At 35.4% G+C, this 23,961-nt stretch overlaps 1 protein-coding gene across 5 annotated transcripts in view; it reads left to right on the forward strand.

Moving 5' to 3' along the window:
* LOC137385910 (nuclear factor 1 C-type-like) overlaps window positions 1-23,961 on the forward strand; it is a 57,812-nt gene that overhangs the window by 13,406 nt on the left and 20,445 nt on the right. For 2 of the 5 annotated variants that reach the window (XM_068072522.1, XM_068072518.1), the window contains exons 1-6: window positions 1,600-1,984; window positions 5,586-5,741; window positions 11,912-12,287; window positions 14,911-14,979; window positions 15,212-15,307; window positions 23,818-23,941. In XM_068072522.1, coding sequence (XP_067928623.1) covers window positions 1,901-1,984; window positions 5,586-5,741; window positions 11,912-12,287; window positions 14,911-14,979; window positions 15,212-15,307; window positions 23,818-23,941 — 905 coding nt within the window. In that variant the 5' untranslated portion in view covers window positions 1,600-1,900. Of the gene's footprint in view, window positions 1-1,599; window positions 1,985-5,585; window positions 5,742-11,911; window positions 12,288-14,910; window positions 14,980-15,211; window positions 15,308-23,817; window positions 23,942-23,961 lie in introns of those variants that run through there. The other 3 variants (XM_068072519.1, XM_068072520.1, XM_068072521.1) reach the window with 3 other exon arrangements.

A 23,961-nucleotide genomic window follows, 5' to 3' on the forward strand; every position in this document is an offset into this window, starting at 1 on the left:
CCTTTTAAATGGACATAAAATATAAATATTATTTTCACCGATGTATCCTTATTACGCATCTAATTTTAATGATTTTTGAAAGAAAGTTTTTCATGCGAATAAAACACCACATATAAAAAAGTGTAACAAAAAAAGGCATATGGTTGCATCTAAACTGAAGCGTTTGTGGTTATGTGTTGTTATTGTCATATGTGTTGTATAAAAAGGTTCATTATACTGTGATAGCAATATTGTAGGTAAATTCATTTTCTTTTTAGTTTCATAACATTTTTTCCCATATAATTTATATAAATTATTGCGTTGGGTTATTCATGTTTTCACAAACAGTTCACCCTATATAAGTTTTGTAAAAGAATTGTTTATTGCCATTCTCCAATAACCAATAGTTCTTTCAAAAGTTCTTCTCCATTTTTTTTCGTTGAATTTTCATATCAAATTTATACTTTTCATTACTTTGACTGGAAAATAATATCAGACGAGAATGCTTTGATTGGCATTTATTCATATTCGTAATGTTTCAATTTTGAAGTGTTGCTATCTGACTAGGTGTTGCTGCTCATTTGGAGTTCAGGCGGAGAAAATAGCTTTCACGAATATTTATGGATGTGGCATTCTAAAATGAATAACAAAATTATGAATTTGCAAACAACGTCAACCGGTAGCCACATATTTTAATGCTACTTAATTGCATATTTGATATTTGCTCGCTATTATGGGATACGTATCAAATTGTTAGTTGCCAGACAAGCTAGAATAAAATAGTATATGTGATATTATTTCATGAAAACATTTTTTTAATCCTACTTGCATGAATAAATTCACATCAAACACTAATCTATCATTCACAGACTTAATTATTTTATTTAAAAAAGTGAATTTTTTTTCAATTTTATAAACCCTTGGTAACCTTGTTTTTGCTTGGTTATTACAAAGTTATTTCTCACTAGCATCATCAATATGCTTATGTTTGCGTAAAAAAGCCAAATCGTCAAAAATATAAAAAAGATTGTTTACATTGTTCATGCAACTTATTTGAATATCTACAAAAGTGTTTAGGAATATTTTGCAAGCTAATGTTCACAGCCCTCAAATACTTGAACATGAAATCTCTGTCTTTTCATGTCAGCAGGTCATTCTTCCACTTTTCTTAAATTTGAAAAAAAATTTTATTCCAACTAATACTGTAAACATATTTATTGTTAGATTTTTTTCCATTTATGGGCACTTGTACATAAAGAAGGTGCCGCGCTGAATTTTCATTTGACATTTTAATTGCCGCAATAACCAGTTATGAAAATCACTCATATTTCACAGAGAAGCAAGTTGTCTTGTGCTATTAATATAATTTCCACAACTGCCAACAGCTGGTAAGCCATGGGTAGACTAGAGTTAGTCCTGTTCTAAAGCATCTTATTACCAAATTTTGCATCATGCTGAGAGCGCTATATTGAAGCGTATACGAGTAGAGTCCTGGTCTGTGCAGAAACGTAGTTTCACTTTGACTTGCTTGAGTGGTCTTGGAATCAGCTGAGACCAGCTACGCTTCGAGCCAATTGATTGGTGTAATTTGGAATCGTTTGTTGTGTGATGTAATAGGATATAACCATTGTCACTCTCTAACTCTCTGGATGGACAGTGCTGTAGTGTATCCAAAGGAGCTGAAGATATCATACCGGTGCTTCAATTCGTCTTGGCTCTGGATAAGCTTCGATCTCATTAAATTATACCCATCTCACACTTCATGCATTATATAGCTTAAACTCGGAGGAGTGCAGTGGATTTATCTACATAAAAAGTGTGACCGTCTCGATCCAACTACAATCTCTATACCTATGAAATTTCCTTAGGAGAGCCTTCATATATTTCTATTCTTGCCTGTGATATCTTTACACATGTTGTTATGTATTCCATGATGCCATGCGTGTCGGACATACACCCGATGGACGATCATCGTCCATGGTCGTCTTATCCGTCGACTGGAATGGTAAGCTTCTTACGTTCATCCACTCACCAGTGCAACATTTGTCCAAATGTTTCAGTGTAATGAGTGTATTGTTTTTCTTCTTTTTATTGTATATTGAAAGGCAATGTTTGGCAGTCCTAAGGCTCTTGGCATGTGCGCCTGTTCGGCTATTCTGGCGGTGTGGCCAAGGATATTCAGTACATTTCTATGCCATTGCCAATCTTTCTTGTTTTGCTTTTACTAATCCAAGTTTAGTGTACATGGAAGGCATTTACTGCTTGACTCATACTCATAACCACTTAGCTCTCATATCGGGTAAGTTACTTGTCCGCGCAGGAGCCATGTTGGATTCCAAAGATTAAATGTTTGTGATAGCCATTGTTGTTTTATGCGAGACTGTTTGATTGTATGGAGGACAAACTGCTATTGCAGGAGAGCATTTTTGGAACTTTAACTTCAGCTGTCACTCTGTTTAAATTTAGATCAGCAAACATTTGTCATCTGTATTTTACATCAGCCATCTGGAGAATGAATTTATCATATGCTAATTCTTATTCCTCATAGCATACATCTCCCTAGTGGCATACTAAGTGTTGCCTCACCTTCTAGTTGCCTCGTTGCCTCGGTCGCATTGTTACTGGAACTGAATCCTGGACACCAAGACAACGCTTCTACCTGCCATCCTAATAGCTTGCATTCCCTCATAACTGTAACCTGATTGAAAGAAAAATCTACTTCGTTGAAAAATTCTTAATTTTAAACGCGCAGTATTATAGGTTGTAAGCATGTGACTTGCACACTGCCCTTTCTTCAAATTATTTCATTGCTATATTTTTACGAGCAATCATTCATTAGTCTTTTTTGCCTTTAGCTTTATTAGAAATTAATATTTCAGTAAGTTTAGTGTTATACTCTATCTAGCATTTTTTGTAACAAATATTAAAATATTAGATAAACATATTTGTTCCATTCAAGTAATGTGTTAAAATTGAAAACTCTCCCATTACACCCTAATTTTTCCCAGCTGATTGTTATATCTGATGTGTTTTGGGCGTTTCTTTGTAATGCAAGTGGTATTTGCGCATTACCGCTACTTTCAGCTATTTATATGGAATGGTAATAGTCGTGATGAATCTGAAGAATGTCTTTTTCAAATAATGACATATAGGTGGAATCATTATCGATATTAACAAAGATATTAATTTGTGATTAATTTCAAGGTTTTATATATAGCCTATATATATATATATATATATATATATATATATATATATATTGGTCCAGCAGCATGACAGATGGCCGAAATGAACAAGGTTATTAATCAGCCATATCATGTTACAATGCATTATACATGATATATTATGGCCAAGTTTGTATAAAAAGTAGTCAAGGTTCTTTGGTCTTGAGTCACTGGTTTTCATTTTTTGCTTCATTAGCCGGCTGATTGATCCTTTATGAAAATCAGTAGCGGAGAGATGACGAGGAAAGTGTTGCGTTGTTCGGTTTCTGCAGTTGTTCGTAGAGCTGTAACCTCCATCTTGGCTAAGAGCAGCAGGCACTTTTTCGATTGACTGCTTGTGCTACGACTATTGACCATCTATGGAGGCTCACTCGAGGGTGTACATTTCTACAGACACAGTCATGATGGCTGCTTGAATGCATCGGAAATGGCAGGTTTTCTGCCTCATTGTTTGTATTGTGGCTGAATTGGTATTGCGGGAGGGAAAGCTCTCTATTGCGAATGGTTTGGGCAATGGCCAGCTGTGTACTAGGTAGCAGATTCATCCTCTGCCAACAAAATGCAAGCTCAACATTCTTGCCAAGCCTGTGTAACCAGCCCTGTCCCGAGTTCTTGTAGTTAAGGTAGCCACTTCTTTTTAACCTTACTGATAGTATTGGGAGTCGAAAATATTACTCTTCACTCTTACGAGACAGGTCTCGGCAAAATTGGGCACTAGCAGCAAGAAATTGAAATCTCAACAAAAATATTTTTGATATGATTTAAGACATCACAATATCTTTTTGTTTGTTTATTTATTAGTCTCGCTTTTTTTCTTGCTCCATCAAATAATGTGAGTTACTTTTTAGGTTATACATAATCGAAATTCAATACTCGTGGCCTTAGTTTTAAAAAAGTATGTGAGTGAATGATTCAATGCATGTTTTTAATTTTAGCCGTCTATTATTGTGATGAAGATTACAACCTTCTTGTTGTATCGAACAGTCTCAAGGCTAAACTTTTGAATCACTTGGTTTGGTGAAAACTACGAAACTTACAAAAATAATTCCATGAGAGGCCGCAACATTCTTTTTCAACTAAAAACTAATTTGTGGATGATTTTTGTTACTACTGTTAAGGTTTTTGTTACAATTATTTATTATTAAGACGAGCAAATTATTGCAATTTATACTATATCTGACACAACCACGTAGCCAACTGAGAAGGTGAATGTTTCTGAAAGTTTTTTAAAAGAAACGACATCTTTTATATTGGGAATAACATTTATCTAGCAGTCGCCGAAATTCTATAAAACCACTTTATATGTATTAAAAGTAGTTTCACCGCAGAATCTGATGAAGTTTTTTGTCACACATGGACTTGATTGCTCTAGCTATTCAGCATGAAACAAGCTTTCATAGCAAGGTGTTTAATGAAAAGGCTAAGCGGCTGTTATTTAGTTGCACTTATTAGTATTTTCCAGGAAGGATTGGTGTGATTATAAATGTTGGTGGGTTAAGTTGTTGGCGAAGAGTTTAAACCACAAATATGGCAACCACAGAATGTAAACAATCACTTGTTAGTTAGTTTCAAGCAACAACAAGTTGTAATGACTAGCGGTTACTTGAACTGGTATATCATTCGGTAGTGGCTAGATTAAGTGCTTGACCAATTCCTGTATCTGGCTTTGGGCAGCATCAAATATACTACTGTATATATCTATAAATAACTGGACATTTCAACCTGTTTGTTATATGTAAAACATTACATTGTTATTTTTTAAAAAGTCAGTAAAATATGTTTACAAATTACTACCAGTTTTATAATTTATAGCATTAATTAGTTATTTTATTCAAGTAAAATGAATATATACACGGTTCTATATAAAACACCCTGTAATAGAACGCAGCATTCAAAACTTGTTATTTTATTGTGTTTGGTATTACAAACTAATGCCTTTGAAAGATAAGTTTTTAGCATATTATGGAATTTTTAGTATGGCTCAAGAAAAAGTGGGTTTTTAGTCCCATAATTTCACACACAAAATTGTTTGATCAGGATATGCCTGTAATCTGTTTAGTACACATATTCAAATAAAAATTTTTACTAAATACGTAGGCCTATTGTAGATAGATATGAACTTTATTATCACCGACCAATGTCGTTCAAAGAAAATTGTACCATGAAACAAGAAATATATTAAATAATAGTAAAGCAAAATTACATTGTAAAATTTTAACATCATTGTAATATATACAACATATTGATTCTTTATACTACATGTATGTTGATGTTAGTGTTATGACGACGATGGATGTCATTCGCCATGTAATTTATTGTTGTTTCGTGTCAGTTGTTAATAACATCTGTATAATTATAATCATATGGTTATGTATTCTTTAGGACGAGTTTCATCCGTTCATAGAAGCCCTTCTTCCATACGTCAAATCCTTTAGTTTTGTCTGGTTTAACCTACAAGCAGCAAAAAGAAAATATTACAAGAAACATGAGAAGCGAATGCCGTTGGACGAGGAGAGGAAAACTAAAGAGGAGCTAACAGTAAGTCTGACGGTTACTCTGAGGGTTACTGGTCATTTCTACTCAACTTAATTCAGTTTCGCCTCACTGCCTCGTATTCTCTCCCGTTTTTGAAGTGTTGCCAGCGACATTTTGGGCTGGTGACACATTGGTACGGCCAATGATAACGTGAGTGGCTCAACCATGTAAGCCCATCAAAGGCATACTGAAGGCAGATGCTTGACAGCGAATGACACATGATTTCGAATAAAGTGATCTGCATAAATTATAATTCTGAAACCTTTTTTGGCTAGATTTTGAGACAAGACAATGGCACCAAATTTTGAAACGAGACAATGGCACCAAATTTTTGTAGCGACATAAAATTATTGTTTTATTAGATTTATAGTTTGTTTATGCGTCAGTTTCTGTTATGTAACTATTTCTGCAAAAAGTCAGTACATTTAGAAGTACATAGAATTCATCATCCGATGCTGTGTCCCTAATTTATAGACTGAGAATTTAATATCTCACAGCCCATCCAACCATCCACAGTATGTAAGATGCTTCACAGCTTGAGAACACAGTGAATAGAGCTGCATATATATATATATATATATATATATATATATATATATATATATATATATATATATATATCGTGGCAGTAGAAGTCACATATGTCCTTCACGGATTTATTTTCTCCATTTGAAGGCACATTTAGGCTTTCAGTAAGCATTAAAAGTTATTTGTTTAGCTGTTTGACATGCCTCTGATCGGTTCTGAAACTACTGTTTGCATTCCGCTGCTTCAATGAATGTGCTGGCAGCAGATGACGGCTATCAACGGTGGGTTATAGGCAGCTATCCTTAGTAGGTTACTAGGAGGTGTGAGTCAACGGATATCCACTACGACTAGATGCTGTTATATGCGTTACATTACTGGGCTGGGCTGATTAAATCTTGCATAGTTACCAGCATAACCAATTCTAGCTTTTTAGCTTCCTTTCCTTACCGTGCCTGAATACACAGCGCGCAGGCAAATGTCAGGCATACTTCTAAACACCTTTTTCTCAGCAAATTATGGTTTAGTAGCAGCATCTACTGGGAATTCAGTAATATAGCAAGACCATGAGACAGCGCTATTTTTCTATTTTAGTTTTATCTTATTGCGTGTACAACTTTATATAACTTTATTCAATTAAAGATGCCAATTTTGTTGTCAATTTTTCTGAGAAATTATAATGCATGTTGACATGTGCCTGCTTATTTATGATTTGTTTATTTTTAATTATGACTATTGTAAGCCGATGGAGTTCAGTATGGGACCACCTTGGTAAATTAGAGAATTCATACTGAGATAATATGATGCCTTTCAAATGTTAATCACTAATAATCCAAAATCAGCTTTTGTTGAATCGAATAAGAAAATATTAAAGTCGCTTAAGGCTGGCTCACATTATATCATCATATCTCAGCATTTATGCCCGAAGACTTCGGTGATCGTAGATGTTGTTTTCGCATGTTTGAATCGAGTACTAGTCCTCCAGTGACTATCATAAATGGAAATAAATAAATCACGCTATCCGCGAATTACTATCGCTGAAATGGTTCTCATTGTACAGGCGGTCGTCGAAGCTAGGTGAAATACCGTGAAAGTTTTACAGCTACAAACTTTCCCGGCGTATCCGCGTTGCTTCGTCAATGCCATCGGTTTATGGTGCACATAATCGACGATGAACGCTGAAAAAAACGTCGTCATACGACGATATAGTGTATGACGACCAGTCAATAGAGATGGATTGCTGGCGAGTATTGAACATGCAATCACCGTAACTCAGGTCTGCTGTTTATGCATACAATGTTTGGCTATAGGCTTCTTGAAATAGCTACATTACATAATGTGAATGATCCTTCACAGCTACCAAGCCAAATAAATATTCAACCTCCCAAGAAATTGGCATAGATTTCCCCACAAACTTAGCAATATTAGCAATAGCAGTATTTTGGCAGGTATAGCCCTTGCTTGGATAGGTTTGGCCTACCAATAAATGTTATACGTTCATGCAGCCTGAGTCTGACTACCTTTCTCTGTGCACCTTCCCATTCATATTCTGTATCGGTAAGGTTACATCTCTGTTCACCTTTGTTTAATGTAAAATTGATGTTACAATAAAACCTTTTTATGCTGATTATTAATTCAATTATAATTCAAATATAATTTACTTTTTACGTTTATATATTTACAGTTATAATATAAGGCATTTTTGTTGGTGCTATAAACCTAAAGTGTTTATTATTAAATTGTAGGCTGTGTAACGAATTTAATAAAACACAGTATAATCTTATTTAAATACTTGCTCCAACATGGGTGGATTTAACATTAAAGGACACCTCGAAGCACGTTTATGGTGTATGTGGAGTTTTGACAGATTTTTATTTTTTTACAACATTTTTGCTTTAAAATGATGAACCTTGCATGTTGCATTTTTGCATCTATATATTTTATGCGACAAACATTTTTCTGCCAATATTCTTACATAAGATTCCAGTATGTCTTGTTATGTTGTAATATTCATATCTATTACTATATGGCTGACTGAGAAGCGCCAAAGTAAAAAGATTTTCAGATTAAAACTGGTAATATATATAGCTTTTATTCGCAAAATAAGTTTTTATGTACGTTTCGTTACTAGAGGGCAAAGCACTGATCCCTGGAGATTCGAGAATGCTGATCTCAAATTTGAGCAAACTATTGTATGCTAATCGATTAAATTCCACTTGAATATTCAGCTTTCATATATTTAATATATCGAGTCTGACCTTAATAAAATGCATACGCAAGCGCCAAAACTAATGTGCATAGCTGATTTTTTGGCTAGCTCAGCAGGAACAGGTAAGGCATGGCATATATTTTTATATAAGCCAGTCATGCACCCTCAATCGAGATGGTAAGCATGTTTAGGAGTTGCCTTCTGTCGGTCAGTGGAATCCCAATGGGCTGGTAGTTACTCGTCGTCGGCGCAAAATTTTAAAGGTACGGTCACACGTAATGATTTTTTCGTTCATTCTGACCAAAATTATGAAACGAACGAAAAACACAAAATTGTTCGGCCGAAATTGACAGAATAGTTGAGCTGTGCATGCTCACCGAAATCGTCGACGAAACGCTTTTAATTAGATAAACAAATTATTAGCGTGCGCGATTTTAGCGCAATTTTAGTCTGAGGCGCATAACGCGACACAAATACTAACGCGATTTGTCATATTAAATATGATGCAACTGACTTGATTGGGCTAAAGAATTTCATAGCGTCCTTTGCTGAGGGTTGTTTTTGGTGCGCAAAAGTTGAATACTCGGCTAGCTAGTAGTTGAGAGTCCTTGGAGAAGTTTAAAATAACATAAAAGTGTCATAATACCTATAATATTATATCGATAACAATCATGTTAGAATATGTGAATTTTTCTTTTATTTCAAGCTTTATTTATTTTTGTTTTAAAAAATAATAGCTTCTTTTATCAATTTAATCTATAAAGTCACACATTTTCACTAAAAGGCTTTTCTGTTTATTGCGAGCAGAAATTGTCTGTTTTTTTGTTAAGGCTCTCTGATAAGGCTGTAAAAGCATTTTCTTTTATATTTGGCGGATTCATGCAGCGTAATGAATTTTAAAATTGGCCACATTTTCTGTAAGTATTTAAATACTAGAATAAAGGAATTTTATACTTGAAAATGTTAATAACTAGTTAAACCACATTGCTACATTGTATTTCTAAGTGCATTAGAATTCTATCACTGTTGCAAGTTTCATGGTTGATTCACATCAATTGACACCACTTCTACTTGCCTTGCGATTTAACCCTCTTGCTGTCAGGGATCAGCCCACTTTCTGCTACACCGCCAGAGTTACTGTTCTTTTGTCTTAATGTTGAAGGATTAGTAGAATTGAATAGCCCATTACTGCCTCAAACTACTTATAATTCATGTTCTTTCACTTTCACATATAAAAGCGCCAACTCATCATCATAGACGTCAAATATCATACCAACAATCTAGTTGAAGTGTGTTTCATTGTCACGAGTAATTTAACACTAAAGTCCTTCTTACGTTTCCTTCTTCTTACGTTTAGTGATCTTCTAAAATGCAATTAAATGTTATTAAAAATCACATATAACCTGTGTAAACACTGCTATATCGTGATTACAACCTCACATAAGTGTTAATGAGGGCCCATAAAAGAAGTTGTAGTGATTTTACCAGGTTTGAGCTCTATTTATTTGTCAATTTTATATCCGCATTTTATATCGTGTGTAGTCAATAATCACAGAGGCTAAAGAGCCTCATGAAAAAAGTAACTTATTATTTGTAATGTCATATGTGAAAAACGCATGTCTACAAGTACTTGGTTAGAGTCCGGCAGTAATGATTAAAACCAGCAAGTTATTTGTATGGCTTCAGTTTTGTACCTATCAAGAGAGGCAGTGTCTGATGATACTAGATGTCTTGAAGAGACTACAAATACATTTATTTGCCATATTTGTAGGTAAAATTTTTTGCAATGACAAGGTAAGAAAAAAGTTATCATAAGCTATTCAGAAGATGCAAATGTGGTCAAATCTAATGAGCTAGTGAGTCAAGTTACATTTTTTATCACAAAAAAATTAGGATCATTAGTTTTTCCTATTCTAAGGTTTATGTTGACAGACCAACACCTTGTGATACTATCACCGAAAGCAGCGTTTGGTTCCCCTTTCTTAGCAAATCTTGTATTCTCGGTCAACTAAATCCACCAGAGGTTATTTCAGCTACTACCTTTGTCATTGGTGTTTGTGGAAACTTGTCCTTTACACGTTCTATTTACTCATCACTGCGGAGCTCAGCACAGCAGTTGCCTATGGCCGCGAGCTGCGTGGTGCAGCTATTATAGTGAGCTTTGTGGAACAAAACTTGCTTGGTGAGAAATTACTTAGTTAGCCTATGGTGCGTGAACTTAAATTAAAGGAAGCATTCTGCTGGCTGTTTTGAGATAATGGAAAATGTGTTTTCCACGTTTAAAATCTGAAACTTCGGGTTTTATTGCTTCTCTGTTCTTCTCTACAAAAATTTCTGTTCTCTACAAAAAGTTACCAACCGTCCCAGAGGTATTATAGCTACCAAGGCTTGCCAAATAGTAGATACACATGGTTTAGATAAGCTTCTATCGATTGATAATAGTAGTGACAGTCAGTATTATTCTTTCAACCAGAAGAATCGTAGTAGCAATAATAATAATGCTAAAATGAAATTAAAAGTTTGTCTGTTTTTTGTTTGGAACATTTTTGTGTTGTTTTACATTCTACGTTCTACATTGTAACATCTGTAAACTTGCTGTTATGGCATCAGCTGATATAAAGTTTTATGCTGATTAATTTGGTATAAAAATCTTTTTCATCCACCTTGCAGTTTTAAAGTCGTGACAACTTATATGCACCATTGCCAAATATTAGTTTTCGCTGACTGCAATTATTCCCCAGTATAAAAGAGTTAAAACAGCCAGTTATGTCCAGGTCAACCAATCGCAAATGGTTGACTCAAGATACATCCAAAATCAGAGATTTGTGTTCTGTAGACACCATTGTCATCCAACACATTCCACATATTCTCAGCTAAGTGTACTAAGCCTGTTGATGTTATCAGTCAGTAGTAATAGTTGTCCAGCGTTATCTTTTAAGCAGCAGCACTGATGCCAGAAAGTCAATAATGGGCAGTAGTAAACAAATTACTTACCAAAGTTGCCAGGTTTGCATGCATGGTTGGCGAAACGACCACATGACGCACATAGGAAAGGTTTTGTATTGTTTGTGTCGCCAAGCATGATGATGCTCTGTAGACCATATATACGTACCAGGAAGTCACCAAGTTCAGCCAACAATTACTGAATATGCACTTTTAGACTAGCACACTTCTTTATCTACAAGAATATAGTGTAGCCTGTACATGTATGTAAAACAGGATTATGTGATGACTTCAATGTCATGAGCGCGTAGGAAAGTTGATGGTCGGTAGGAAACCTTGTGTTATTTTTAGATAGATAAAAAGATGGTTTACGTGGCCTGGCCGCCTGGTTATGGACGTTCACTAGTGTCACCTTATAAATAGTTTCAATTAATAACCTATTAGAAGTGACCTCTCATTGCCCCGAAGATTATCTTTATTTTTAATTGTTTTGCAGAATGAAAAACAGGAGGTGAAATCAAAATGGGCATCTCGACTTTTAGCGAAGCTACGGAAAGATATAAAACAGGAGTACAGAGAAGATTTTGTATTAAGTATTACTGGGAAGAGAGCTCCTACATGTGTTCTCTCCAACCCGGACCAGAAAGGAAAAATGCGACGAATAGACTGTCTAAGACAAGCCGACAAGGTCTGGCGACTCGACCTTGTCATGGTGATATTGTTTAAAGCAATTCCATTGGAGAGTACAGATGGAGAGCGGCTCGAGAAGTCGATGGAGTGTCTAAACACAGGTCTCTGTGTCAATCCACATCACATCAGCGTGTCAGTCCGCGAGCTCGACCTTTATCTCTCCAATTATATCCTCTCGTATGGTGAGTAAATGCAAAGCGGTATATATCATTCTGTTTTGCTGAGTGCCTCATGATTTTCATCTCGAAAGCCTCATTATTCCCAAGTATGTTATTTTATTGAATTATTGTGTAATTCACAGTTGTCGACACATACATGTAGTTAAACTTGAAATCTAAAATTTGTCAATATGTTATCACAAAAGTTTTTTGGCAGACGTACCCAAACCCATTTTTCTATAGAGTAAATAATTTATAATAAATAATCGCTTAGTTTGGTGCCTCTGCTTTATAGTATGTGCCAAATGGAGGTATTCTATTTCCTCTAAAATTATGCGTGTGATAAGATTTCCATCTTTTCAGGCGGGCTTGATGCCATTTTCAGTTTAGGTCGATGCTATTTCACATGGGTGTGACTTTTAATTTTAACATATCCTGTCAGAATAAACTACTTAAAAAAGGTAATGATTAATTTAATTTAAAAAGTTTGGTTGTTCTAAAATATAGGTGCTTAACCCGGGTACTGAGTGAAAGAATTGCGTAAGTTTTGAGTTGGCCCCTAAATACCTATCGGTTGATGTGTAAGTTGTATGGAGGGTCCCTAAATACCTATCGGTTGATGTGTAAGTTGTATGGAGGGTCCCTAAATACCTATCGGTTGATGTGTAAGTTGTATGGAGGGTCCCTAAATACCTATCGGTTGATGTGTAAGTTGTATGGAGGGTCCCTAAATACCTATCGGTTGATGTGTAAGTTGTATGGAGGGTCCGTTTTACGTATTCGTATAGCTGTCGCAGAAAGTAAAATATGTTTTGATGTTGCAATAGCCAGCTTTATATCGAATCATTTGCATGCTTAAAGAATCACCTCAATACAATTCATTATACTTAAATTGTCAAACAATTTCTCGACACAAAAACAATTTTCAACCTATTGAAAATACTATTTTGGGACATGCGCAAGGGTGAAAAGGTTAAATATGGTCTACATTGAATGTTTAAATTTATGACATGACCTCTCCGCATATCACATGTCAAATGCAAATGTTGATTTCTAATTATTAATGCTTTAATATAATATTATAAATAAAATAAATAACTTAATCAATTTAATATGATGTTTTAATGAGTTTGCAATCAAATTGATTACCTTTGTGGAAAGATGACAGGGAAAGTGTACCTAGCAGTTATTCATGCATATCTGGACCCTTGCATGCAAGCCAATATTTATTTACTTTAACTGTCTTTTAAGATGATTATTAAAGGTTTACCTTTTTGATAGCGATTTTTATAATTTTTAAGGCAACATAATATTTACTGGAATATGGCGGGTTAACAAAAATGAATAGCCAGTGTTAAATAAAAGTGTGTATAATAAATATCCCATCGTTGTATGTTTTAGTTCAAATAAATGCTTGCATACCCACTATTTTCTCTGTTCGTTATTTTTAACAAGTTTCACCTTCTTAGAACAATCTGGTAATGTAGTTTAGGATAGAAGATAATGTTTTTTTCAGATTACAGCACTGGGCAAAAACCTTTTACAGAAAAAATATTTGACTTGAGCAATATCACTGGTTAAGCTAAAATAACGGTTCATTTTAGAACATTAAGACTACAAGTGAATTTTATTGTACACCAATATTTAGCCTCTATAAATATGGTGTGAAGGATTTTTGCCTGTTTTTGATGTATTCACTGTACGTGTGTTGCTGCATGTTCTGCATATTGCCTTGCGAGGTATGCCGTGCAGTGGCTCTGAGCTAACTTGCCTCATGCTTCTAGCTTGGCAACCACATTCCATAGCAAGCACCAGCCTGCATCTGCATATCGCTTATACGGTGAAGGAAAATGAAGGTTTGATGGTTGCCTCGGCTACTGCTAGTGCTTGCTTTTGCCAGCACCTGCGGACTGCTTAGAGATATATGAGTATCTATGCTTTGCATGTATGTCACTTCTCCACTAGGAACTTGCCAGCAAGCTAGTAGTATGAGTTAATTCTATTAACAAGTGATTCAATCACGGAATGAAAATGTACTCACAAATATCCCTGTCGTGCCAGCTTAGGTTGACCATGGAACTTTATGAAATATGGATTTAAATATCTCATTAAATCTTTTGTCTCTAAAATATCATTAAATTGCTGAGAAATTATTCTGTAATTTTTAAGGCACAGGTTTCTTCATAAATAATCTGTTAGCTGCAAAGCAAATCTGCTGAAATTTGGTAATGTCTCTCTTTTGTCACTAACAAGGTTGAACTGGTAACTAAGTTTGAAGTTGTTTTATACTGTTTAGAATCGGTCAAATAACGGTGTCAAAAGAATCGACCAGAATTAATACAGTTCTAGTCTACCAGTATAAACGCACATTCGAAGGTGCTAATTTGATTGGAGCTTCTACATCAATTCGCCAAATCCGTAAGCGCTCTTTCACATGCGGAAGGCACTCTGAAAACAGAAGGAATTATTCCAAGGGATACATACATACCTTTGCGCAGGAGTTTGCCACGCTGAACCTGCAGTTTCATGCCAATCACCCAACACAAATCATTCTTTTTCTGGTTTATTTGTTTTCTCCCGCGCCTCCACATCATCCAGCCTATCACAGCAGGGGGATTGTAGCCACTACACAGTCTCTCATTTGTAGTTCCCAGGGATTTTGGTGCCGAGCCGTCGAGTCCCACTGTAGCAGTAGACAATTCTGATTCTATAGCAGGTAACTCTACTGTTTTCCTCTTTACTTCATTCACAGTCTAGCAGTATGTCCATCTATTTCAAGTCTTAGTGACCCATTAGGTTTACTTCTTGCTCTCAATACATAGAATGGCTGTGGGGCTTGCTGGTGCTAAAGCTATTGCTAACTGAACTCACCAAATGCGATGCTGCAGTCCTTACACCTATCTGAAACTGGTTTTGCGTTTCTTGTAAAAGATGTTGACGTTTTGCAGTTCCCTCAGGTCACATGGCTGGTATGGTTCAGGGCAACGAAAGTATAAGAGCGACTGGTGTCTTCTCAGCCCATGAGTTGGTTCACATAACACAACGTAAGTGCTAGTAGTACTACGTGGCGCTTGGTCAGTTTACCAGTTGCTTCAACATTCCATTTATTGTCCTGTTTTGTACGTATCAGCCATCACCGTATCTGTGATTTTTAATGTCATACGTAAGATGATGGAGTTGAAGGAGGTATAACACCAGTAACTGCTACATACTCGTGAACTCGTCTAGGGATCAAAATTTTTCATTTGAATTTGGTAAGCTCAGCTCATAAACATGCTATGTTAACTAGTCGCCCTACTTTTCACATTTACCTTCAAAAAAATTATGTTTATTTAAATATGAGTGGTGTACTTCATGCTCATCAATGGTTAGTGCTTTGCTAATTGCCAAATCTCTTTCGTCACTTAAAAAATAGAGGATTATAAATCGTAGTTACAAAACTATAGCTTGTATTTAGACCATAATCATCGCTAACCATGTCATGTAGCTATGGTAACATTTCAAAGCATTTTAGAAGTCAACCTGTCTATGACAGATTTTATTATATTTTCATCATTGAGTTTTTATGATACTGGCCTAGTTTTACCTAAATATTAGAGGTTATTGCATAATAAAACCATTAAATGTTGGGTTTATTTCGAATATGGTTTTACTACAGGTTTATTAAGCAAACTAATTCAATATTTCAATCCACTTTTTAAGAAAATCGCATCATTTGAATGTTTTATTATGATCAAAAGTTGATGATTCAGTACTAGAACTATGTTTATAGCTTGTGGGTTTCAGTTAACAGTTGGTCTTTTTTAGCAGAACCATGAAGTGACACATGCGTAGCCTTCAGGGATATGAGCATAGGCGGAGTTGCTTGCACTACCAGAAAATGTATATTTTCTTTAATTGTGCAAACAACTCCATCCCTATTAATCTTTAGGTTATTAAAATTCTTATGGATGTGTGAACCAATGTTGAATAGAAATATTTTAGAAACAATATCGGAAGGACACCGATCAATTTGTTATGTGGCGCATGTTTAAACCATACGCAGAACAAAAGGCCTAGCAGATTGCTGCAATATTGAAGCGTTTTTTTATGGATGGAAGTAAATCTAAAGTGCATAATAAATAAATTTTTATATGCCTAAGACTTTTAACTCATTTGTAGCATGCTGAAATATTATTTAACAATAAATATATCTGAAGTTCAAGAAAAGCAAATAGTGCCAACCAGAAAAGTATTTGAGCAAAAATGTATTAATTGTGGAAGTAATACTTTATAACAGCTTCAACACAAACATTCTTACCCGTGACAATGATTACAAAATTGTCACGAGTGCATTGACAAGGTTTTAGGTGCAGAAGGTAGCAAAAATTAATTTGGACTTGACATTGAAAGTGTTGTCCACTCCACACAAAGCTGTATTCGAGTTACAGCTCGACCACATAAACATATACAGAATGATCAATGCGTAATCGGTATTTTCAATCTTCATGCTATTTTAACTACGTAGTTAAAAAAGTTATTTTTAGCCCTATTCAAGATGAATGGTAAAGGGTGACGATGGTTGCAAAGTTTCAAAACATATTTGACTGACTTTTAAACCAGTTGGTAAAAGATCATATCTTTTTAGATTTCATGTCAGCCGCAGCCTATGCAATCATTATCAAAAATGGTCGTATGCTTTTTATTTGAAGTAGTCCTCTTGTGTACCGATCAAGGGAACTGCAGCGAGTTTCATGAAACTAAAGTAAGTTTTAGAAAATGTTCCACACAGTATACAGTCTTTCATATGTTATTATAAGTTATGAGATGTCTCATAGGCAGCTATAAAATGCTAAGTCAGCTCTACTTCGGTTTAACACAGAGTGATTAGCGAACTGAGAAAGGCAAATTCCGATTGTAGTTAACATTAAATCAATAAAGACAGCTGTGCCTTGTAGAACATGGTAAAAATCCTTTTCCATCCTTTCTTTAAGAGTTACACTTCGATATAGTGAACAATGAGAGCAAGCTGGTACCAGGGCAAATGTTGCTCGCTATCCAGGTTTTCATCCTGCCTTTTTCATTTTTATGCCTTTCATCTCTTCTCTAGCACCTTCTTGCATGACCTGAGTGGCAAGTATTCCTTTTATCGTGATAGCTTTTGTCTGCTAGCTGTGTGCTAGGGTCAGCATCTTCCAGGACTATGAGGCAATGCGGTCTTGATATTGAAGCTCTGTTAATGTTTAGCAAGGTGTCGCTATCAATCATGGTGCTTTTGCATTCACTACCTACGTGTAGGGGATATGCGTATGGGTAGGCATATGGTGTTCAGATTCCGACCACTTGTCTCTCACAATTGTAAAAAAGTATGATAGTTTTGTGTGATGATTGGGGCACCACATCAAGTTTTGTACTTCTCATCAGAGGGGAGTAAGCAAGCGCCTTTCGACCGACCTTCTAAACTATAGCTAGAGAGCTTGGTACATAGTTATTGTTTTTAGGCTATGATAGCCAACTGTGAGCTACCTAACAGACATGTTTGTCGAATGCTAAAAAATTTTTTATTGAAGTCATCAATGGATCATCCTTTAATCGATAAAGCAATTGCCATTCCGATCACTCAGCGTATGCAGCAGCATATAAAGGATAACTTCAAGATTATAAGGCACGTAGGTCTCAGTGATTCTTAATCGCATACGCTCAGGCAACAGTAGGAAATTTTGTTACGCATACCCCATAGAGGCACACCCCGTAGAGGCACGCCCCGTAGAGGCACGCCCCGTAGAGGCACTCCCCGTAGAGGCGCATCCCGTAGAGGCGCACCCCGTAGAGGCGCACCCCGTAGAGGCGCACCCCGTAGAGGCGCACCTCGTAGAGGCGCACCCCGTAGAGGCGCACCCCGTCGAGGCGCACCCCGTAGAGGCGCACCCCGTAGAGGCGCACCCCGTAGAGGCGCACCCCGTAGAGGCGCACCCCGTAGAGGCACACCCCGTAGAGGCACACATAGGGAAGTTGAAAGCACCCTTAGTTACATAAGTGTGTCTGAAATAATAGCTTCACCGTAAGGTTTATTAACAAACTTCATCAGCTTTCGTGCTCGAGTTAACGACTTCCAACAGATGGTTTGAGAGTTTTTATGTAAAATTAAGTCAATGTTTGATATAGATAAGATGAGTTGCTCCCACAAAAAATTTTTTGACCAAAAAAGAATCCAAGCTTACTTCATTAATGGCTCTATAAGGAAGCTTGTTTTTATTATCGTCGATGCTTTACAGTTGATTTGTTCAATGTTAGAAAACATCAATTTTTTTACAAGGCAATGAACAATGTCTGCAAATTACATAAAAAACATTTTGTGTCACAACTCTGATTTTATTAGGAGCCAATTAGTGCTTAAACAAACAGGAATATTAGTTTCTCATACAAGATGGATTGTCTTTTGCAGCAAATATATCTTTTTCATCTGATGGCTCTCTAATAGTGGGTAGAAGGCAAAATAGCTTTTACTTTTTATCATCTCTTTGTGCATGAATTTGTCATTATCATGTTGGTTTCTGTGTTAAATTTGTGTCAAAAACAAATTTTCATTCAATTTTTTCCTGGCTTTTTAACTATACTTTGTACACTCACGATTCTATCTATTCTTGTACACTCACAATTCTATCTACTCTTGTACACTCACGATTCTATCTACTCTTGTACACTCACGATTCTATCTACTCTTGTACACTCACGATTCTATCTACTCTTGTACACTCACGATTCTATCTACTCTTGTACACTCATGATTCTATCTACTCTTGTACACTCACGATTCTATCTACTTTTGTACACTCACGATTCTATCTACTCTTGTACACTCACGATTCTATCTACTCTTGTACACTCACGATTCTATCTACTCTTGTACACTCACGATTCTATCTACTCTTGTACACTCACGATTCTATCTATTCTTGTACACTCACGATTCTATCTATACTTGTACACTCACGATTCTATCTATTCTTGTACACTCACGATTCTATCTACTCCTGTACACTCACGATTCTATCTACTTTTGTACACTCACGATTCTATCTACTCTTGTACACTCACGATTCTATCTACTCTTGTACACTCACGATTCTATCTATTCTTGTACACTCACGATTCTATCTACTCTTGTACACTCACGATTCTATCTATTCTTGTACACTCACGATTCTATCTATACTTGTACACTCACGATTCTATCTATTCTTGTACACTCACGATTCTATCTACTCCTGTACACTCACGATTCTATCTACTTTTGTACACTCACGATTCTATCTACTCTTGTACACTCACGATTCTATCTACTCTTGTACACTCACGATTCTATCTACTCTTGTACACTCACGATTCTATCTATTCTTGTACACTCACGATTTTATCTATACTTGTACACTCACGATTCTATCTATTCTTGTACACTCATGATTCTATCTACTCTTGTACACTCACGATTCTATCTATTCTTGTACACTCACGATTCTATCTATACTTGTACACTCACGATTCTATCTATTCTTGTACACTCACGATTCTATCTACTCTTGTACACTCACAATTCTAAAAAAATTTAGTCATGGGGGATGTCTATTAGTTGCATAGCTCGCTATGTATTTAGCTAGATATAATGTTAATATGACTAGCTGCCGACTATTTGCGGCAGCAGCTGAAAGATTTCTCTGCGTTATTAGCGGTATTAGTGCCTGGTCATAAATTCTTGCCAAAATAGATTGAATTGGGACATTTTGGCCATAAACCAAGCGGATAATACCCAGGTGCAAAAAGTTTTGCCACATTTGGTTGTTGGCACATTTCGAAAATTGCGTTTGTCGTTTGCCAAAAACTGTGGGACGTTGCTAAACAGTAGGGAGTTTTGCGAATGAAACCTATGTGACATTCAATGAATTCCTCATTCGAAAGTGCCATTATAATTATAGTCCATTCTCTGCTGGTCTGAAGATCAAATCCTAATAGTCACCATCACTGAATGATTAGCAGAACTCAAGATTTGAACTCAAAATTACCCCTTATGTATTTTGATAAGTAAATATTTTGTCTGCTGATGCCATCTGATACTTGAACCCTAGTTTTAGGTTTTCAATTTTAAACATCATAGATAAAATCTCTGAATGACGTACTTGTGGCAGTTTAAGCTATCTAAGTGATCAGTGGTTTGCAATTGTTCTGCAATTACTTGTTTTGTTACTGCTCAATTTTTTCAATATATATTAAGGTTGCTAGTAGGAAGTTACTTTTTGTACTACTTAAGTATTCTTTGTAAATTATTTGTACCCGCTTACGGTGTACGATTGCCAAGCACTAGTGTGAATTTGTTTCTCTCGACGACAGTTTTAGATTGAAAACCTCAAACACACATGTAATTAATAAAATTAAAATTTATTTTTTTTTATTCGAAGAAGAATATGGTTGAAAAATGTGTGAAACCCATGTTAATAGCAGTTTATCCCAAAGAGGTCTTTTTGCACAATTATTATTCATTTGCACACGTAGAGTGTTGCATGAGTTGACTTCTATGCAATTAATAAGAAAAAATCAATTAATTGAAATACTTGCGCTAAGCAAACTTGGAGGTGGTTCATGGAATGATATGATATCACCAATCTAGCTTCTTTAGAATAATGACATTGTTCTAAAAACCATAAAGAATTTTTTAAATTATGTTCAATTTAAGAAAATATTTTCTTTGAGTTGTCTCTTTGTTTCTATGCTCGAAATTTCTATTACTACAGCCCTCATCTGGCTTTTTCTTGTCAGGCCTTTCATAATTGATTCTAAAAGCATCGGCATTGTTAAATATTCATTCTTCAAAAACATAATTGCTTTAAGGTATAACGATGTCACAATTGCCCTTGATGTATGCTAAGGATTGAACTCATCATTAACTGCAGAGGGTCCACATTTTCTTGACTGAAATGAAGCCTCTTTTTATGACAGCAATGTTTTCGTTTTAGGGTAGATATGACTTATCTACAGTCGCGCAGTTATACGATACAGTTTTTAATTTAAGGAAAATATTCAAGGCGCTTGAAATATAATTGAAATGAAAATTAATCCTGTCTGTATTATTGGCCGTTGGCCATCTGTCTGTCCACTTATCTGTTCGCTTTTTCTGTCACAAATCAATAGTTATTCTCTCGGGTTGGCACACTTATTCTGAGTCTTTAGAAGGATGCTGATTAGCTCAGTTGGTTTCAGCTGTATGTCATGGATTCATATTAGCCGACATTTTCGCTATGTCATTAATTGTATGTATAGAAGTTTGTGGTGGCAGAAAGGTTGACATATAAAACACTATAGCAGTAGCTACCGTTTGGCTTGTATAATTTGTCAACAATATCTCTGCTCAGTTTTCTTTTTTTTAATTTATTTGTCCTTTTGCTACCTTAGCTTTTTAACTTTGAGCGATCATCAACCTCTCTCGAAATTGCCATTGCCAGTTCATACTCTGTAGTTAAAATTGAACTATCTATAGTGGAAGTATTTTATTATTTGCTAATATATTTGCTCGTTTTATGGCTTTAGTTAGATTTTAACTATCAAGTTTTAAGTTAAATTTAAGTTTATCACACTTTTAAGTTGTGCAAACTTTATTTGTATGAAAATAACCAATTTTATAAAAATTTATTTTTTGTTTGCCAAATTAGAAACAGATTTCACATAATTACATACAACAACAAAAATTAATTTTAAATAAATTTTTGTTTGCGTTAACCAACATTGGCAGTTGCAGTAGAGTGATAACCAAATCAAAAGTATTGCTCAGTTACTGCAATATCCGGTTGGCCAATCAGACACCAAATGAAAATATCTTCTTATTACATTCACCTGGAAAATATGGTGATAAATTGAGCTATTTACTTACTATAGTATATTAGCTGTTCGCTATATTTCGAATTTTAAGCACCCTTTGATAACGAAACTTAATAATGTTAACTTTAAATAAAATATTATGGCAAGAGGTATTTTTCAGTTGATGGTTGCCTCAAATATTTTTGGCCATTCCAATTTAACCGTAGTTGATTTTTTTAGTATGAGGTTTTGTTAGATGAGGTTTTCTCTTTGTTTGCTGTTTAGAGTTAAACGAGGCAACCAATAGAGTACTTATGATATTTCATGAGCCATTGTTTAGAGATTGCCGCTCAAGCAGATCGTTTTGTAGGTGATTCACATCGGTATGTCATAGCTGAAAGTGAAAAATTATTTAAAAACTAATTGATGTATGATTTTGCTCATCGATGCACAGCAATAATCTTTTTTCTGTGGTTAGTTGATTGCCTCGATTACCTTCGCATGAATGACAATCCACGACTTCAGTATAATAAAGTCCTCACCTGTTACATGTCACGCCTCTCTGAAAGATTGCTGTCATTAATGCCAGCGTTTCTCATAAATAAATATCAGTAAAATCCGATCGGGTATAATACAAAATAAACATGAAATATAAGCCGTACGAAGAGTTATAGAAACATCGGATGACCAAATGATATGTGAGCTTGCAGTTGCTAGAGCCTCAAATCAACTGACGCAAATGGGCAAGTGCTTTAACGATTTGCACTATATTCCTTTGCCTCATGGCTTGAAATAACATTTGAGAGGCTCGGTTTTTCATAACTGTAAAATCTTGTGATATTCTGACGTAAAAATATCTTATATAATAATGATATGTTACTAATATAAAATAATGATAATATACATATATTATGTAAAATTGTTATATATAGTAATTATATAAAATATCTTAAGGTAACCTGCTTTTTATATACTTATCTATCAGTTTGGTTTTAATTTCTCTATAATGGTTTTATCTGCTTACTCTACTATTTGATTATATTTCGACTGCCCATTTAGTGTTCCAGCCAGTTTATTACAGTTTTCAAACCAATTTAGTTAGATTGAGCCAATCTAGTGCTTTCTACCTGATTCACTAATTATAAAAATTGTGATGAATTATAATTAGTGACTAATTATAAACATCTATGATGTTGCCATCATAGATGTTATCGTAGATTGTTTCTATTCTATATATTCTCGCTATAGATGTTAGACGCTGCCGAATGATGCGCCTTCGTTTGTGTTCTACTGAAATAAATAGCATCGGTATTCCCACCATTTTGTCAGAAGACTGTAAACTTGGAGCTATGGTTGAAAAAAAAATGTTTTGTACGCAAATGTGCATGCTACATGTCTTCTTCACATGGCATTCTCCACTTACAGTTCCCATTCTCGGTTTACCCAATCTGGTACGAGCTAGATTGACAGGGAGCCCTAAGAGTAATCTTCTCTCCCTTGCTTCGCACTCTCGCTGGAAGTCCATGGCCAACAAGTTTTACAAGTCATAAAACTGACTGCATAAAATTGTCCCGGCATGCTGGAGAGAATATGGTTTTTCGAGTTTCATTACATTAATGGATTATTATATATACCGGCTGTGAAACGTAATGCTTCCCACATTTAAAATTATACCATTGATGACTCTACATTTGTCACTTGTTTGTCACAATGTTTACTTCTTTTACAGCATCGATAATGCTTGGATTAGATGGATCATCCATGAGGCCGCCCACTTCGCAGTACATCAGTGTTAGGAGTATGTCCATGCCAGGTCCTGCTCATAACGGAGGAGATGTGATGGCTGCTCACAGGTATTGTTAATTATGCAAGC

Source organism: Watersipora subatra, chromosome 1, assembly GCF_963576615.1.
Source record: "Watersipora subatra chromosome 1, tzWatSuba1.1, whole genome shotgun sequence".
Taxonomy (NCBI): Eukaryota; Metazoa; Bryozoa; class Gymnolaemata; order Cheilostomatida; family Watersiporidae; genus Watersipora; species Watersipora subatra.